Source organism: Macrobrachium nipponense, chromosome 14 (assembly GCF_015104395.2).
Source record: "Macrobrachium nipponense isolate FS-2020 chromosome 14, ASM1510439v2, whole genome shotgun sequence".
Classification (NCBI taxonomy): Eukaryota; Metazoa; Arthropoda; class Malacostraca; order Decapoda; family Palaemonidae; genus Macrobrachium; species Macrobrachium nipponense.
This window is the reverse complement of record NC_087207.1, coordinates 86,150,153-86,170,152: the sequence shown is the minus strand read 5'-3', so window position 1 is coordinate 86,170,152 and position 20,000 is coordinate 86,150,153. Positions and strand designations below refer to the sequence as shown.

Below are 20,000 nucleotides of genomic sequence, written 5' to 3'. Positions count from 1 at the left end.
TTAATAAACTGTCGCTACTCGCTGACTGACTGAGGTTCATTTAGTGCAAGAGAACACAGTCCAACGGAGTTACAGAATAACTGGGCACTGTAATTTGGTATGGAGGGTTTTAGTCTCTCAGTTGTTTAGACTCAGCTGAGGGAGTATTACCCTGAGGAACTCCCTTGCCACTTGTCAATTTCCAACCAACACTTCGTGTGAGTGTGTGTGTGTTTGTGTGGATTGTCTACGCATATACATTATACGCGTATATTGAGCGCTCTCTCCTTGTCAGTGTCCAAGCTCCACCCGTTTCTCTACATGCTGTAGGCTGCCTATTGCACTGACGACATTTTTTCTTACTTCTCAGTTCCTTCAAAATTCGACAAGATATTAGGCCGCTTGACGCTAAGCAGCCTAATATCTTGTAGAGTGTTTTTCTGTCAGTTCCACGGAAAACCATACATGTTTGGTAATACTGCATCTTTAGATACCTGAGAACTACGATTTTTTCAACGTTTAATGGGCATTAATTTTCGTCATTATGATTTTTTTAAAAATATATGCTGTATTAAAATACTACAGAAGCATTAAAATCGCATTTAAAGAAAAAACAATTCCACAGATTTTGCTGAAAATGTTTGAATTATTACTGAAATTTTGTTAAAACAAGTAAGAAATAGAGGGCTGTTGTGGGATTTGGAAAGTATATAAAGGGAGGAAAATGAAACTAGGTTGGATTGAAATATTAATTTATAGCTTTTCATCATTGCACAATCATACTTGCATTCGTTTGCCCATCAGCGTTTACTCAAATAAAAAAAATAAAACAAAAGTTGGAGAGTTGGCAACTATACATCACGTCGTCTGTTCGGTAGAGGCCTGTCACTGGGTTTGTTTACTTCCTGCCCACGGCCCTCCTTGTTGTATGTCGATGAAAACTAATAGCATGGTAAGATAACGTATTCTAAGTAACCTTATTCAATTAGTTACTAAAATGAGTAGGGCATAAACTGTATGGTTAGTAGGCTAATTGACAACAACAAAGAGTGTATTTTAGGTCACCAAATAGGCCAGCCTAGTCTGTCCTAGTTTTGATCATAATGGGCTATTTAGTTAATACATTTCCATTTGTTTATCAATAAGTCTTTTATGGTAGGCTAGCGAAATGGCCGCCAGTTTGATGAAAGTAAGTAGTAGTATTTTTGGTTCAGGGTTTAATGGAGGAGCCTTATGGGTAGGCTTAGCTAGTAACCTAGCCCTAGGTATACATAGAAAAATACAAAATAACTTAAATCCTTTGTTAATACTCCAGTTGTGTGCAGATACTAGGCATGAAGACTACAGCTATTTTAGGACAGGCAATGTGTACTGGGTGTGATGAGTATGGGTCTAGCCTAATATTTTGTCCAGGCCTGTTTTAAAAAATGTACGTAACTTGATTCCCATGGCACAAATGAAACTTGACTTTTGAGGAGGGTCTTTGACTTGAATTATTATCCTGTAAATGTTAGTCTAATCCATCCTGCTTGTCTTGCCCTACCTAACCTATCAAAGGCTGGGGAAGAGCTTTGGCCCAGATTTCCCCCATCCCCCTCAATATTTACTGCCATTGAACCTTCAAATGGCTTTGATATCTGTTTCATGAGAACTATGATACATTTTCTGGTGAAACTTCAGAAGCATGCTGCACCAGTTTTTTAAGGTTTAATGATGAACAATGGCAAGAAATCACCAGATTGGTGTTGCAGAATGCATAGAAACATGAGGAAACCCTTTAAAAGCAAGAAACTATTACTTACTCTTACACACATAATCTAACCCTAAACCTACTGCTACAATTATAGGGGACCCCAGTGGGAACTGGGGTTTTTGGGTGGGCGGAGCAGGAGAAAAGGGATTTGCGGGGCACTACCTAACCTAACACAACCGCCTAACCTAACGTAACCTAACCTAGGCTGCCGTACCCCTACCTAGGCCTAGCGAGGGGAGGGGGCCGAACCCCCTTAAGGGCGCTACGTCTCTGGCACAGATCCACTAGTTTTTGTGTATTTCTGTGTACACTAGACGAAAATCACCATAACTTAAATAACAGTCACTACAAGATAATGGAATTTCGTCAACAGGATCTGGAATATTATCCAGTAAATGCTGCTCAGGAGATGTGCTGGCTACTGGCTCAAGGTCTGAGAAGGAACTGAAATAGCATTGGTAGGATAATGCATTCTTGTGCCGACAAAATTTCTGAACACTCTCCCCATTGGCCAAAGTTTCTGAGCTGTCAGAAAATGAAACTGTGATTGGCTAAACGTGTAAGATGTTATAGTGTACTCGTTTCTCTGCGGATTTTAGTAGTTACATGGCTTGTTGAAAGTGAACAGTTTACCCATGGAAGAAAAAGAATCTACTTCGTTGAATCTTCCTCATATAATGACTATACTTTTTATATAGCTTGTCACATGCTCTTTCCATGTAGGTGATTTTTTTTTTATTTTTTTGAATGTCCATATTGCGGGCATGCTTCAGAAGTTTTACCCATTTTCCATTGATTTTTGATTAAATTTTTCCAAGTGATGAATTGCAATAACCTAAGTGAAAAATAAACAAATTTAAGGAATTTTCGCCAGCAGAGGGTCTAAAATTAACCCACAACCTCCAAAGTCAATGTGAATGTGAGTAAACGTATAGGATTCAAGTATGAACTGTCTTTTTTCACTGATTGTTTTGAAATAACATTTTGCTCTTTGTGTTGAACATCGGTTTCATTCTGGAACATCAGATTCAAGTGCCTTTTACTCATTTTGAGTAACATATCAAATGTATAGCCATGATTTCTATATACTAACCTCACAGCTTGTTGTTTGGATAAGCAACCATGAAAAAAGTTCACATTTCCATATCAGTGATATGAGTAGCACACAAATACAAATTGGAATGAGGATAGTTAGACTCTGTTCTCAGGTTGGGTTAGAAAAGTGGCATCATCATGAGTCTGATGTGATGTTTTGGGTAGTTAGTATTGCTTTGAGGAAATGACAAGTTATTGTCATTATGAATCAATAGATTGCAGTGGATTGTAAAAAAAAATGGTTGCATTAGATGACTGAGCTAATCTTAACTCTTACTTTTTTAAGGTTATTTCATGTGCCATTTGTTGGTGACATGACAGCTAAAGGCAATCAATTGACAGCTGACAGTTGTTTCATGTGTTGTCACAATTAGGAGATGGTAATGATAGTCTTGTCACCTTCAGGAAATATATGGAAGCAGGTCCTGTTGGGAGAGTGCAGTAGGGAGCTCCTTCACAAAAAGTCATCCTAATCTAGGTATAGTATATATATATATATATGTATTTCCATCTGGTTTCATCTTTTATGGGGTTAGACGTGAAATATAGGTTTCTGCTGACTTGTGTCTTGTGGAGTTTGTCTGAATTCCTATCTGATCTACCTTGTCATATTGTAATCTGATTTGTTTCCATTTCCGTTGCTTTGATGACCAACTGTTCTAAAACGCTTCTTATTATGTGCTTCAACCAATATGATATTGAATTATTCTGTTTTTTGTGTAGATATATGGCATTGAGTTCCCATCTTAATGATATATGAATGGACTTTTGACTTTTACATACCCTACATGGTCTCTTGTTTATGATACAGTACCTTATGTTCTTGGTAAACAGTTTCTGGAAATATATGTAACTGCAATGTGCCTTCACAAATCTCTATTTATATTTCAGATTTGTCTGTTCAAGGTGCACATACTACAACTTGCATTATAGAGACATGTTTACAATCAAGGGTGGAGGCAACAAAGAGGTCCATGGGGACTGGTCTCAGCTATATCCTGTGCACAGAGTAGGTGTACTTTTTTCTTAATTCCTTTTATTGCATAGAGCATCTTGAACAAAATAGTGGGAGGTTTTGTGTACATGTAAATGTGATGATCTTATATGGGATTTGTCAGCCAGATATTGATCAGAATTACTTAATGATTTGTTCATTGAAACTTACCTGTCAGATATATATATAGCTGTATTTTCTGAAGTCCGACAGAATTTTAAAAACTTCCGACACACGCAGTGGTCGGCCAGGTGGTTAGTACCCATTCCTGCCGCTGGGAGGCGGGTATCAGGAACCATTCCCATTTTCTATTCATAATTTTTCTGTCGCTGGTGCTGAAAACACCTGTTTTCAGTACCTCCGTCTTAGGATTTTGGAAACTTCATTGCCGCTAAGTATCCTAATTGTCTTTTGATTTATTTACTTGGATTTGTGGGATTTGTGGCTAGGCATACGCTATCTTAAATTGATTTGAATTGATTCATTTTTGCATAAAATATCTGAATCTAGTAGGCTAGTTTCAGACGGGGTTGTCTGCAAAGATAGGGTGTGGCTACCGAAAGCTTCGGTAGATCCGCACTTGGTATGTACGAGGGGTATGGGTCTTGCTTCTTTGTTGAGATTTGTCATGTAAGGAGTGTGAGACTTTGTCTATTCCGTAAGGAAGACGTATGATTCGTATGTACGCAATTAATCAGTAAACATGTCTAAGTTCCGTAAGGAAGACGTATGTTTCGTATGTAACGCAATTACTCAGTAACAAAAGTTCAGGGTAGTGAACCTGCTAACCTTCCTGTAGACTTTATTTTGCCAAACCATTTAGTATGGCCTACGGGCTATGAATATGTCTACGAGAGGTGCTCGCTCTCTTTCATTGCTGTGAAGTGCTACTTCTGTAATTGTTACTCCTAACCATGCAGTGTTGCCTTCGGGCCCTAAGCAGTGTCTGTAGAGGAATTACCCTTTCTCTGATACTCTTTCGATTCTTATCTTAGAATCGAAAGTGCTTGCTTTAGAGAGTAAAAGTGAAGTGCAGAAGTGCAGTGATACCCCTTGTGTAGTGGAGGGTGCGTCAGATCGGCCTCGTTTCGCCTCTAGGCCGGGACCTCTGCTTGACTCCCAGGACCCGGGGAGGGAGCATGTCGAAAGCCTAAGGAGGGTTACAAGGAACCCCACACCGATCTGGCGTGCCTTCGGCAGTTTCTGATGAAAATCCCCAGACTGCCAAAGTGCGTGCGCGTGCACGAATCCTGAAAGATTGCTTCTCGTCCTCCGAAGCGTCCTCCCCATGCATGGGTTGGAGCTTTCGGAAGGACTCGCGCCCTCTAAATAGAAGCTTTATAGAAGAGGACGCTTCACGTCCTCTCTCTCTCTCTCTCTCGTTATGCGTTTCAGTGAGAAGTAAGAAGGTGAACGTCGCCTGAACTCGTGTTCGTCTTTCCACCGAGAAATACGTAAAAGAAGTCATAGTAGCAGGAAGCTTTTGAGAGCGGACGCCCGGGACGCTCGGATGGACTCCAGGCGCGCGCGGTGCACGCCAAGTGCGCGCCATGACGCGAGCGCGCTCCAGTGGACGCCGAGCGCGCTCCAGTGGACGCCGAGCGCGCTCCAGTGGACGCCGAGCGCGTTCCAGTGGACGCCGAGCGCGCGCCAGTGGACGCCGAGCGTGCACCAGCGCACGCCAGGTGTGTCGCCTGGCTGAACGTTTCTGTTGAACTCTTCAAGCTCTTGTTCAGATATTGGGCCTAAAGAATGTTTACCTCTACCTCCGGTGATACCTTCTACCTCACCTGCAAAGAATGTGAAGTAGGCAGTGCTTCGGAGGAAGTTTAAAGTGAACAGACAACTTCTTCTTCGAAACCCAGCAAGACATCGGGTTTCGTGAATTCAAGAGGTCTCTGTCAATTAATATTGCTTTTCGCATAGGTGGATGGAGTTAAGGAAAGCTCAAGGGAAGATCTCGTTTGCTCTACCGCAACCTTTGCCATTCGGCCAATAAATTTAAGTTGCCACTACCGCAGTCAAGACTTTGCGATAAGGCAGTTACGGGTTATGTAAGGCTCGATGTCCTGCACGTCAGAACTCTCGGCAACGTTCAGTGGGATTCTTGCAAAGGCACTCATCAGAAGGACGCTCTTCAGGAAAGCGCAAGACAGGACTTCCTTTGCCATACTGCCAATAAATTTTAAGCTTTAGCAGGCATTAGTTGTGATACGGGAGAGGAAGCTGGTTGGAGAGTTTCTTCCTCTTCCCAGGATAATTTTGCAAGCTTTTTAGCCCATCTGAAAGGGTTTTTCAGATGATAGATTTTGTTAGTTTCTAGTCGGGACTACGCTGCCGAATTGAACATCGTCGTTCTACCTGCCGTAAGCCCAGTCTCTTAAACAGGATTCTTGCCCCTTCCTCGTTTGAGACGGGAATCGAAAAAAATTAAATGCTTGACTCCCTGGATTACGTTTTGTCAATTCAGTGACTTTCCCCCCATTGACAATATACTTTCGTTTTGTCAGTAAGTGGTATCCCCTCATTGACAAAATATCTCTTTGTCCCGTAAATGGGTTAGTTCTCATTGACAAACATCTCATTAACTTGATATTGCGTAAGCGAATAAGCTCTTATTGACAAGATTCGGAAGAGCTCTCATTCGTCATTCGCAGACTCGTACAAGAAATAGACTTGTAGACTACGTCAATGAACGCTTATGTCCAGTAACATAAGAAGCTTGAGCTGACTGCTTCGATTCTCTTAAGTTTTGTTCATGAAACTTGCCTGTCAGATATGTATGTAGCTGTATTTCCGAATTCAGCTATATATATGTCTGCCAGGTAAGTATGAACAAACTTTATTGTGATATAATTTCATATTTTGCCTTGCGTTATTTTACTTCTGGTTGGTTCAAGTCATATACGCTTGCTGTAGTTACCTCTTCGGATGGCAACCGAGAGGTCTATTGTCTATTTTAAGGACATTTAATCGTTACTCCCTGCAGCCTTCCAGGAGTTTCCGATTTATCTTTTACCGTTGTATGGTAGTGTTCTGACGACACAAACGCATCTATATATTTAGCGTTTTCTGTTTCGCTTAAATATACCAGCTTGAGAGTCTTTCGGCTCAAAAAATAACGGACCTATTTCTTCGTAGAATAGGGTAGCTGGCAACCCAGACATAAAGTTAAGAGACGACGTTCGTAAGCTGCTGGCTGCTGCTGTCACGCTGTGTCTGTCTTCCAGTCCAACCGAGCCAGTAACAGATCGGGCGCTGTCATGCGCCCTAGGTTACGTCTCTCTCTCCTGCGGGATTGACTGACTAACCGTATCTCTGTGCTGGCGGTTACGTCTCTCCTGCGGGATTGACTGACTAACTGTAACTCTGCCCTACAATCACGGACTTTAGCCTAAGATTGAGGGGATTTCTTACGTGAATGAATAAACGTTGCATTCGTTTTGCCTTACTATTTTCAACAGAGTTATCTCTTAATCCTTTCGGTGCTCGTTACCGCACGGTATAGAACTACGAGTCTACCGCAACATTGCACTTTTATATGCTCTCCTGCTTAGGCAAAGCGCAGCCTTATTAGGGAAGTAAGCATACTCGGGGAGGGAATGGATGAGCTTGCTGGGGACCATTCCTTCCTGAAGAAGTTTGTTTCCCCGAATAGACTGCAATTCAGACCACAGTTTTTTCCTACCGGGAAACTGAAATATTATTCAAGATCTAGGAATGATTCTGAACATCTCTCAGTGCGTTTATCACCTGAGGTGATAGAAAGAAGGTGCCGGACATCTGGATAGGGTTTCAGATGTCCTGGATCTTAATCTGAAAGAAGTAAAAGCGATTCGGTAGTCCCTCCAGTCCTCGTAACGAGTTTTTGGGAACCAGTGGTCCAGATCAACTCTGATATTCCACAGCTCTCTCATATCTTAAGAAGTATCTTCTCTCGGTCCCTGTTCGAGTTTACGAGAAAGCCTATTATAACAACAGGCGTAGAATGTAACGATCCTCTAGAGGTTCGTTACCGGATTGCAAAAGTCCGTACGAATCGTCTCGATCGACGGCAGCAACTATTGACTTCCGAGTGGAATCTTTCTTTAGAAGTAAGTTGAGAGTTGTGGAGACTTTAGGGACGCCCTTTCATTCTTCTCTTCGATATGTTGAGGACGAAGAGGCTTCTTCTTCTCTGCTCCCTTATTCTCGATCCGGGATCGGTACCATTAAACGCCATCCTATGATATTGAACGGGGATGGATATTTAGTCTCTTTTCCCCTTTTTTCAATCGCTTAGGAAATGTAATAAGAGGATTTATGACGTCACAGGGAGCGACAATGACGCTGATCGCCCCATGTTGGCCTTCAGGATCCTGGATTCACAGAGGTCACATACTTCCTAGTTCACTTTCCAAGGACCTTTTCCGAGAGAGTCGGTCTACTCTAACTCGAAAGGTACCTATAACCTCTCCGCTCTGAGTCTTGACTACGTTCAGGCTATCGAGATGTTGACAGGAATAAGATTACCGTCTTCCATTTCCGTCTGAAGAATGGGATAAGCTGGCAGTCACAACTATTAAAGAATACGCAAATATGTTGTTGACGGCCTTTGGGCTCAGAGATTTGAGTCTGTCAAACAACAAAGCCCTTCACGATCTTTTGAGTTCTGTGGAATCTCGAACCTCGCTCACCATCTACTTTTTGTCTCACCTGTTTTCTCGGAGTCAGACACTCGTGCGAGATCAGGCGACATATAGTAGCCCTGAGTTTCTTGTTGACGAAGTCGGTTGCGTTTATACACCCCCGATGATCGTGTAACATGAGACCAGGTTGGACTGTCAGGCATTCTTCCTTCGGGACTGAATCGCCTTTTTGCTCCTCGCTCCTTTCTCCTGGCACCAGAAGCTCGAATCAGGAGTTGATTCGCTGACGAAGTTGGGTTGCGTTGATACACCCCCAAGGTTTGCTTAGATTGAATCGCCCAGGCAGTCCAGACACTCATCCTTCAGCGAAGAATAGTGCCTTATTGTCTTCAGGGTACAGCCTTGCTGTCCTTGATTCGTCTGACTGGTCAACTGGTCGGTCACCTGACTTTAGTACAGACGGACTGACTGTGCATGTCCAGATCGAAGCTTTCAATATGGAACTTAGACGTAGTCTGAAGTTCTTGATGTCAAAGCATTCGAACCTCTCCTACCTGTTAACTTCTTGCATGTGATCAGGAAGGCCTTCTTCTAACCACCCTAGATACGACAAAGAGGGTTAGTGAGATTTTAAGCCATCGTCACAAGTTTTGGCTTTAGAGAACACAAGGTGGTGTGCTCTCTAACCCTTCCGTTGTGGCCTAAGAATGGTAACCCGTTTTGTCCTTGGGTCCAGGAGCTTGGAAGCCAGGATGGTACAAGTTAGTGGGCAGGAGCCAGAGAGAGTCCTGTGCCCTGCCGGGTCTCTCAAGTTTTATCTACATAAAACTCAAGAAAGTCGAAGTCAATCGGGCAATCTGCAGTGTTCCGAAAAAGACCAGACTTGCCCATATCGAAGAACAGCCTGGCTTTAGTGTTAAGGAGTTCTTTAAAAAATGCTCCTTCATTGTGTTTGCACAAAGATTTGAAATCTTTTATCTGAATGCTCACGAGGTGAGGGCGCGGCCTCGGAAGCATTTCAACAGAGCATGGCACTCAGCAACATCCTGAGTACCATGTTTTAGCGAAGCAACTCTGTGTTCACTTCACACTCCCTGCGAGATGTGAAGATGGCATATGAGATCTGCTGCTCGCTAGGGCCATACGTGTCTGCAGACACAATCTTGGGGGCAAGAAGTACCACTCATCCTATCCTGTAGAAAATGGTTAGGAAAAGCTCTTAATTTAGTTGTTGAGTCGCCGACAACGGCGACTCTTAACTCTTAAGCCTTAGTTAAAACACACCTTAACGCTTTGGCTAGGTTAGTCAGGTGGTGATATATATATTTTATTTTACTTCTTAGCCCTCATGGTATGGTCAATATGGTCTAGTCACGTCGTGGTCTCGCCCCTGTTGAACAGATCATCTGGAGTGCACCAGCTATATAGGTCTCTACCTCGCTGGCAACTCTAGTAGCACAAGCAGACTTACGTGGCAGTAACCACGAAGCCAGCTATGCTAACAGGTGGAACCAAGATGTAAATCATCTGCATGCATTTGTTTCCCAAAATCCTTCTATTCTGTCCCTTCCCACCTCCAAAGGTGGGATTCAGCTATATATATATCTGACAGGTAAGTTTCATGAACAAAATGATATTGTTATGATACAATAAAGTTTGTTCATACTTACCTGGCAGATATATATAATCAAGTACCCACCCACCTCCCCTCAGGGGACAGTGGAAATAAAAATTATGAATAGAAAATGGGAATGGTTCCTGATACCCGCCTCCCAGCGGCGGGAATGGGTACTAACCACCTGGCCGACCACTGCGTGTGTCGGAAGTTTTTAAAATTCTGTCGGACTTCAGAAAATACAGCTATATATATATCTGCCAGGTAAGTATGAACAAACTTTATTGTATCATAACAATATCATTTTTATAATTTTTTTTTTATTATTGTGTTCCAGCACCTGAGGTATAATACTAATTTGTATATTTGAGGTACCAGACCATTATCAGAATGATTAATGCTTGCATTCTGTATAAGAAATTAAGTGGTTTTGTTCTTATTTAGGGCCCAGTTTTCCATGGATTGAAAAATATGAGAATTCAAGAGTAGTTTCAGGAACCGAAAATTATGTTTTCCCGTCATACATTTAACTAGTTTGTGCTTTTTTTATTTCATTAAAATTGCGTTTTTATTTATTGTAGTTTTCTATGATTAATTGTTAATGGATGAGAATAGTGTAAGAGACAAGATTTTGCTACCTTATACAAATACCTAATAACTTTTGTTCTTATGAAGGGGACAATCTTCTAATTATTGTGAAGTCAGTTATTTTGACCTCTGACCATTTTGTGTTTTAAAATTACCACAAGTTTACTTTAATTATAAGTCTCACCCCAACATTAGGAGCGCAGTTATCTACAGAACAATTCTTGGAGCTCTGCATGTCAGTATTTTATTATTTCTATTGTTTCAGACCTTTAGAATATAAGACTGAGAATGAGAACCATACCACTCCTACAAAAAGTGAGCATTTGCAAGAAACTGGCAACTGCACCCTGTTTAAAGGCAATAGTGAATTACTGATTTGTGGGTGCTTGTTGAAACAGATGCCCAAAAGGTTCTTCCCCTACCCTTGATAGTTTATATTGAAATTTTGTTTCCTTATGATGGGACCCTAAGATAAGTAAAAAATTGTTCATTCTGATGTAACAGCTGTGAATATTCTTGTGGAGTGACAAATGGTGATTATGGAGTGACTAATGGTGATTAGGAAGATGAGTCACATTCTGAATTGAGTGAAGGCAGGAACTTTGAGTTGTTAGACTGCAAAAATGAGAGAAGTCCTGTATGTCCCTATCCTGCCTCATTTCTCAGCAGGTATCTTGTTATGATAAGAGCAAAAGCACAACAGAATTTGCTCTGATAAGATGGGATTACAATCACGTACCTCATAGACATTCCAGCTGAAACTTTGGGAGGCTTTGGGAGCACTGGATAGGTTTGAGTAACTAGAGGTATGTAGATTTCAACAGATGAGTAAAAAATTCATCAGGGCACTTTGGAAGTAAAACAAAAAAATTTTAATTACATGATCTCCCCTTGTTTTTTGTGTCTCTTACATAAAGATCATGTCAGTTTTTAAAACATGAGGACTAATCACAGGAATCTAACAGCAAGATGGCACATGCTGCGCCTTGTGAAACAATCCAGAGATGACCCTCAGGCTCTGTTGAATGCTAAGCAGTTTGAGTTCTTATCTACTGTATATTGATCAGTCCTTGTTGGTATTGTCATCAGAGTAGTTTACCAAGAAAACTGAGTCCCCTAACTATCCTTGTTTGTTGTTGTAGATTAAGCTGACCTTATGCCAGCACGGGCTCTTGCTCATAGAGTAGCCCGTAAGGTAGCTATCCTTCATAAGGCTGACCTGAAGTGCTTTTTCTCGAACTGGGGACAAAGATTGGTGGACAGTAAGTATGAGGAAGTTTGGGAACTTGATGGAAAAAAAAACAAGGAGTAAGATAAGAAACTTAAAGGACTCAAAGCAATGTACCTTATGTCAAAGTTTCACAGCAAAGAACTTTCAGTGTGGCCTATAGTTCAATGGAAATTCCTTTGTATTCAGTCTGTTGTCAGCTCAGTAGTGCAAGGGCTGAAAGCAGTTTCTGTTTAACTAGACACTGCTAAAATGTGTAACGAGGATATGAACCTCGTTATTCATTTGGTAAACGTGTAACTCCGAGTGTCAGGCAAACCAACACACAAATCTCTCTCTCTCTCTCTCTCTCTAAGCAACCAGCAGCCCGTGACTCTTCTTTCTCTCTCTCTCTCCAAGCAATACCTCTCTCTCTCTCTCTCTCTCTCTCTCTCTCTCTCTCTCTCTCTCTCTCTCTCTCTCCACTCTAACAGGTAATCAAAATGAGAGTGTTGCATTATAAAAAATACATTTATTTAACAACAAAAGATAGTAAATCAATCAGGTCTCACAGACTAACTTAATTCAGATAAACCCCCAATACTAAAATGTCTAAACAGTAATCAGTCACACCAAATGTCTATTCTCCAATCTGGGACTCCCTGTCCCATTAGGACTCTTGGTCCCCACATAGTTCCGCCAGAACTGTCTGTTTCAAAGACATGAAAACCACTCATAAGTACACATAAGTATAACAACGAAGATTAAAGATTGGATATTCTCATAGATGTTAAACAGACAACAAGCCCCTCTTTGGCTAAAATAGTATAAGACTCACCCATGCAGCCGGAATCACACACAAATTACAGACAAACTTTTGCAGAGCTTCCTCGGCATCCTGCCTTTCTTCCAAAGACGCCTTTATACCAAGTCCCTCATAGACTTGGGTTATGATACATTTTAAAAGGAAGAGGCGCATACGCACATATAAACACACACTTCGTTAACGCCTCATATTACTGGCTACAACCAGTTTCCCAAAGGCACTTTAAAAAGAGCCCATGAACTGAGGTACATTGACTCTTCTAACTATGTAGACAGAAACCATTTATCAGCTTTTCTCAGGTCGTTGCTTCGGCTCTGTTCTCCAATAAGATCACAACAAACATATTGGCAATATATCATTAATTATAACCCTAGGCCTTACAAATGTCTTACTGTTTCAACTCATGCTGATGTAGGGAAACACTTATAATGACTAAGATACTTTTAAGATGAAACTAAAATGAAGACGCAGTTATCTGGAACAAGAAGAAAAGCCCATTATTGAAATTACCTGAGAATTTTACTGCAAACGGGAACATCAAGGAAAGGAGAGAAAATTGTCAACACGGGAAGAGGAATATATTCAAATTAATCTGAAATAACAAAAATCAAAGTAAATAATCAAAACTTCATGTGAGGAAACATCTTGGAAGGAAGATTCCAGAGAAATGGAAGTAGCTCTACTACCTTCTTTGAAATGATAAGCACCAGAACCTACAACACTGCCAGGCTGCTTGAGTTGGTATGACAATATGACAGCTTGACATCTCGTCAGGATTATGCTACAGATATACCTTGGTGGGTATAGTATTTCCCTTCCGTGCAAACTCGTCAATGTAAGGGGAATGTGACAACAGTCCGATTGGGCACCTGTTGGCTGGGGTGAAGCTTTGGGGTGTCAGGTAGTACCCTACATTGATGCCATCCTGTTTTCCAAAGTCTCCTGCCCATACAAGAAGCATCGCGTGAATTAAACCCTTGGACATGTATTTGGTCTTCCTGCTTTTTAAGGGAGCTTTTGGTGACCAGTTACAATGAAGTCTACTTGAAACAAGGACTCCTGCGTAGTGGTGATGTGGTTGACATTTAAGTAAACTAAAAATGTCTAAACATTAGTGATATTTCATTTTCATTCATTCAAATCTTTTAATTTTAATCTCTATTTTAAGAAGGTTTACATAAGAAGCAAACATTATTTGTAACTAAGGTAATGTAGGATATACAAAAGCTAAGGTAATGAAGAAGCAATCATTATTTTGACTTGCATTAAGTAAGTGACAATATTCACATAGATGTTGTGAGCTAGATATAGACCTAGTATTGTACTTTTGTTGGCTTCAAATGGCTTTCAGATGTTCAACTGATGAAATGGTATAAATAGACTTCAGGTTTATTACTGTGTAAATCACACAGATTAATACAGCATCATCTAATTCTAATGTCTTTTTGAGAAAGACATAAAACCAGTTCATATTCAGAGTAAATTAGTCATTATCTGCTTGAAAAGTAGTGAAGTACTTTGTTAGGTAGCCTTTTGACAAGGTAAATATGTCTCAAGTTAGTCAAGTAGAACTTGGAAAAGCTCAAAGTTACAGGAGTGACAGGAATTTTCTATAGAAAAGATCACAAAGTTACAGGAATGACAAGAATTTTTCTAGTCGTCTGTGTCCAAGATCATATCTGGTTCTGTGATTTAAACACATTTGTGAATTTCAAGTAAGTAGTAGCTCTACCAGTAAGGTAAAATGTCAGCACCACTGTCTCAAGTTAAAATAAATTCTTGTGATCATTATGAAGTTTTTCAGACCTATTTCAGCCCAACTTAACCAACTGAAAGGTGTCCTAGAGAGAGAATGTTTCCAGTAACTAAAAGTTAAGTTTCGCTCAGTGAATGTTTGACTTTATATAGGTTCCCTGGTCTGCGGTGCCCCAGGAAAGACTCCTTTGTACCAACAAAATCAGTTTTGTTTTTCATTGCTCTTATTGAATTACATTTTCTTAAGAGTACACAATAATGGTTGTTATTTTGTAGTAAATCATAATACATGATTATCACAGCATAATGTCAAGACAAGTACCTTAATACAGCATATGTCATAATGAAAGACATACATATTATAATACTGTACATTAATGTCTTTTACTATAAAGATAAATAGGCCCATGAAAAAACTATATACACATTGCTGGCATATACAATGTATAGAATACCAATACTTATGTATTTCTTCGATCACTAGTGAATTTCACCAGTGACCAGAAATGCAAAGTATTGGTATTCAAAATACACTGTTGCAATTTGCATATAGTGTTTTTAAGGACCTTTTTATCTTCATAACACATGCTGACAGTATAGTAAATACAGTGTACATAATAGTTACACTCAGCAATGTGTTCATACACAAGTCTACTCACGTTACAAAGTATGGTGATGCAAGCTCATTTTCTAAATCAAAATTTAGACATCAAAACCAGATTAAGGGATTACAGTGAATAGTAAATAATAATTATCAACACAGAACAGGACAATGCCTTGAAACAGTTATGCTACAATCCCCAAACTTGTTTCACATTACAAAGTACATTCTTATGAAAACACCGGGAGTCATTTAAGTTCAGAAGACAAATTGTCTTCCTAACCTGGCCGCTTATCAATATCTATGTTATCTCGAATACTACAGATTAAAATGCAAAAATTGCTTTCAGGGGAAAACTTTACATAACTTTAATGCACCAGCCCTTGGGAATAAAGGAAAAGTTTGAAAAAAAAGTTTGAGTTATAATCTTAAAAGTAGGAGTGGCCCATGCGTATATGTGATAGTATTTCAAATGTGACATTTTAAGCATTTAAATGCATACATGCATTAACGTTTAAATTTCATCATCAGAATAATCAGTCGCTACAATTAAGCAGCTGTAACTTGCTCCATTATATTACAAATACTTTTTTTTTTCTTTTTTTTTAAACGGGGGAACCCAACCAAGGCCCACACCCCTGACCAACCAAGTCATGGGGTATTTTTCTAGCTTGTTCAAGTTTACAAATAATTATGAAACAAAGCTACAAAAATAGAGCCTGCATATAATGGTATCTCAAACTAAATTACTACAATAATTTGTCAGTCACTGAGGTGCATATCACAAGTTCTTTTCTTGTATACAGAAGCAATTTCATGTGAAATTTTCCTCCGTCCAGGAGATGATTAAATTTTCTCCAACTTTGCACTCTATAAGATTAGATGGCAGCCTATATATAAACCGAATTGATCGTCACTAAAGATGTAGTTAATTAACAAATCAATAACCAAACGCATTGGTGATCATTCAACACACTTCTGTATGCTTATATCTATTCAATTATAAACAAGAATTTTTTTAAATCCTTTTAAACCCTAAGTAGGAGGGGGTCTGAAAGAGTAGGAAAAGTAGGAGCACTTGGATGCCTGCACAAGGGACTGCAACATGACTACACAAGCCTATGTAGTGTCTTTTTAACTTGAATACTTACGTCAGCTATCTGTGTTTACTCATACATTGCGTAGCATGTGCATTTATCTATTGATGAAAGTAGGAAAATTACTTGAAACTTAAAGCTGTACACAACTTTAATGCGGCACGGAATACCATAGAACTGCTTTGAGAAACCTTGTCAAAATTATGCTGTAACTAATAACTTAATGGAAAAACTTAGCATATTAACTCTTGTTTAAATAAAAATATCATAAGACTTATTTTTGGTCTAAACAAAATCCTTTGTGGTCTCTTCCAAGAGATTTCTCCTCACTGGTTTAGTCCTTCTTAAAACAAATATTTCAAGAAGAAACTGTCTTTTTGTTGCAAATAAATGGTGTCTACTTGACGAGGTTTCAAACCCAATTTGCCTCCACCAGCTTGCTCACAAGATTTGATGTCAGCGACAAGATAAAACTTTTTCCCTTGTCACTTCTGCTACCCCGTACAGAACCTGCAAAAATAATAAAGTGGTAAAATGCAATCTTATGCATAACGTGGAAAAATAAAAATGGGCGCTAAAGCTAGCTACTCAAAGTTTAGTTGCAATGGTTTACTTAACCCTTTAAAGTCCACCCTGGGTTTTATGGGAAACATTAAAAAATCCTCTTAGTATGTTGAAGTATTAGTAAATACAAGACCTTTTTACTCCTGTGTACTTTTACAAAATTTCCAAAGTAAGCGAAATAATTGCATGCAATGAAGTATCCCGTATGGGTGCCTCGGGCGCTCTTAGGCGGACCACGCTCATCCCGTATGGGATCTATTGGGCCGTGCGGGCAACTTTTTCAAGTTTATAAATACTGTTAATTTGCCCATAAATCATGTGATTTTTATTATTTATTCATTTTTTTTGTTCCACAATGTATAATAGAAACACTTATATGGCTTTACAATTTAATTAATATAAAAAATAAATATACATTAGATACAAAAATAGTATAAAAATACAGAAAACTCTATAAAAAACTCTAATCAAAAACTCTAATACAAAAATAGTAAAAAAATACACAACACTATAAACAACTATCATAACAAACAACTTACTTAGAAATCTTATGGAACAAAGCAAAACAATTCCTTTCTTCAGTAAGGCAAAGGGCAACATTGCAATCCTCACACTTCCAGCGGGAACTGTGGATGTGGCCTGCACCAGAACAGAACTTGCAGGTCTGCCTCATGGTGACACGCTTTGGCATGTGTAGGGCAGTGGCATTCTGGCGTGTCTCAATATTTTGCAAAACTGCCTGTTGGCCCCTTCTTGGCAAAGCAAAATCTCTGGTGCCAAGAGAATTCCTGGCACCAGGCTTCTGATGAATGTAGTCGGGCAGGGCATGGATATCAATGTTTTCCTTCTTCCATTCATCAGCACGAGACCTCTTAGGGTTAGGCTCAGGTTCCTCTTCCATAGGCATCGCTTGAGGGACAACATTGACCTTGTGATCTGAAACAAGAATAAAGTAACATTAGTGAAACAGTAAATGAATCGTGTGTGCATGCATGTGTGCTTGTGTGTGCATGCATGTGTGTGTGCATGTGTATGTCAAGTGAGTATGCATGTGTGTGTGCATGTGTATGTCAAGTGAGTATGCATGTGCGTGTGTGTGCACGTGTATGTCAGTGAGTATGCAAGTAAACAAATAAGTTTTTAAAATACCCATTGTTTACAAACCATTTAAAGGGCAACAAATTTAAATACCATTATAACAACGAGACATTTAAATACAATGTTTACAACACATTTCTCTCTCTCTCTCTCTCTCTCTCTCTCTCTCTCTCTAAGGATGTCTCATACTAACCTCTAGAGTTAGGAAGGTCAAAGGCACCGTCCTGAGTAAGGCCTTCGTCAGGAACGTAGGTAGGGTCGTCATCATCACTGTCAATGTCCAAAGGGCTCACGTCGATATCACTTGATTCAGCGTCGTCAGGGGCTACCCATGTTACACGTTCCTGAGTCTCCAATGCAGCATTGCGTTGCCCAGAAAACATACTGCTTTGTAACTGCAAAAATAAAAAAAACTATTTTAAAATCATGTAATGAAAAAAAACGTAACTTTCCCTAACAAAAACCTATCATTCAATCCCTTGTAAGGTAATCATTTATATGCACATGAGCCTAACATCTATAAAGCATCACAGTTATATATAGAAATATTGTTAAAATTATTCACAAATGTCTAAAACAAGCACTAAAAAAAATTATTTGACGTCGTATTCTACTGGCCGTTGTAACCGTTACGGTCCGATACATCCCTCATGGGATGAGCGTGGTCCGCCTAAGAACGACCGAAGTATCCCGCATGGGATCTATACTTTTGTTTTTAGTCACTACGCCATGTCAGTAACACTACAGCCCTTCAAACCAACATCAAAAGGTAAGCATATCACTAGGCTTCACTATCCCACAGTCACTGTGTACTTACCATGATTACGAAGTTCGGGGGGGGGGGGGGGGGGGGGGGGGGAACTTGGAGGTTACTGCGACACGTCTTGACTGTTTTCCAACTTGCGCACGACTGAGGTGTCTGTCGAAGGCCCTCCAGCCTTTGTGCGAGGGCCTGGTGGCTTCTGATTGGTTGATTCGAAGAGCAGAGGAGTGTAGCTATGAGTTGCCAAAGCGTCAATTTCATACAAGCCCCAACTTGTTCACCACGACTACCCGAAAGTAGCTGTTTTAAAGATCCCAAATGGGATCTCTGGTCATTAAAGGGTTAAGATACCAATTTGAAAAAAGTACCATATTACTGTACTGCCTTGAACATAAACATTCTAAAGAGATGCGAGGTACCTTTCTATGTTCAGATTCAAATGACTGACCCCAAAATCAAACCTTGTGCATTAATTGCTAGTAGTTCACCAATATAACGGCTTGCTGTATATCGTACATCCGGATATATCCGTGTGAAATAGAAATATAAATTTGAAGGTTTTCGCCTCCGGATTGAGCGCTGAACATTCTTTATTAATTTACACTGCTTTCAACTCTAAATATTTTGCCAAAGCTTTTACTGTCCTGCAGTTTTTTTCAGTAATAAGTCTTTTATCTTACTTAACGGGTACTGATTTTTTAAAAAAAATAAGATCCTTTACATTCCCCATTTGGCAATTGAAGACCGTGATGTGTCAGTAAAATGCAATCAACTGATTATTTTAAGAATGTAAACAAAACCAGAAAGGAAATGGCACATGATTGCTCTGGTCATATTTTTTAATACGATAATAATACATACAATTTGATTAGATATAATAAAACAAGACCTATTCAAATTATCATTATTCTCATTATTCTCATTACACTATTGTTCGACTTTTGCACATGGATATCTATCAGTGTAATACAGGGTGCACGCTACAGTATTCCCCAACTGTAACCGGCACCAGAACCTTCCATGAAAAAAAGCGGGACGCCATACCTTAAAACATAACCATAGCATCTACAACCAATTTCTCAGTAGGTTATTACCTAAAGCTAACCGAACCAATTTGGGGGCATGGCAATAATAAAAAAAAAACATGGATGGTGTAGTACTATTACGTATACATCTCGGGGATTTGAAACCGGGGCAATAGTCTCTCTCTCTCTCTCTCTCTCTCTCTCTCTCTCTCTCTCTCTCCATTTCATCGACCATAATACAGTACTTATGATGCGCCTTCATCCTCTACTACAAATTTTGGTCTATAGAATTGCGAATGAATCGATTGTAAACCTGTACAGACTAAAAAAAACCTAATTGAGAAACGGCTAATTACTTATGTACGTATTTTGTCGTAGCTATCGAGCGTTCATCAAAAGTTGTGTTAAAGGT

General features: G+C 39.7%; 3 protein-coding genes across 3 annotated transcripts in view; 2 read left to right on the top strand and 1 right to left on the bottom strand.

Moving 5' to 3' along the window:
- Window positions 1-20,000, top strand: part of LOC135226336 (uncharacterized) — a 144,928-nt gene that overhangs the window by 77,923 nt on the left and 47,005 nt on the right. The gene's annotated exons all lie outside the window — the stretch shown is intronic.
- Window positions 826-14,430, top strand: LOC135226333 (uncharacterized). The gene is made up of 4 exons (XM_064265765.1): window positions 826-931; window positions 3,233-3,305; window positions 3,719-3,836; window positions 10,918-14,430. The coding sequence occupies exons 1-4, from the start codon at window positions 908-910 to the stop codon at window positions 11,078-11,080; spliced, it is 378 nt and encodes a 125-aa protein (XP_064121835.1). The 5' UTR covers window positions 826-907; the 3' UTR covers window positions 11,081-14,430.
- Window positions 17,222-18,318, bottom strand: LOC135226332 (uncharacterized). Its single transcript, XM_064265762.1, has 2 exons — window positions 17,994-18,318; window positions 17,222-17,638 (listed from the first exon to the last, which is right to left on the bottom strand). Exons 1-2 carry the CDS (start codon window positions 18,181-18,183, stop codon window positions 17,238-17,240), a joined length of 591 nt encoding a protein of 196 aa, XP_064121832.1. The 5' UTR covers window positions 18,184-18,318; the 3' UTR covers window positions 17,222-17,237.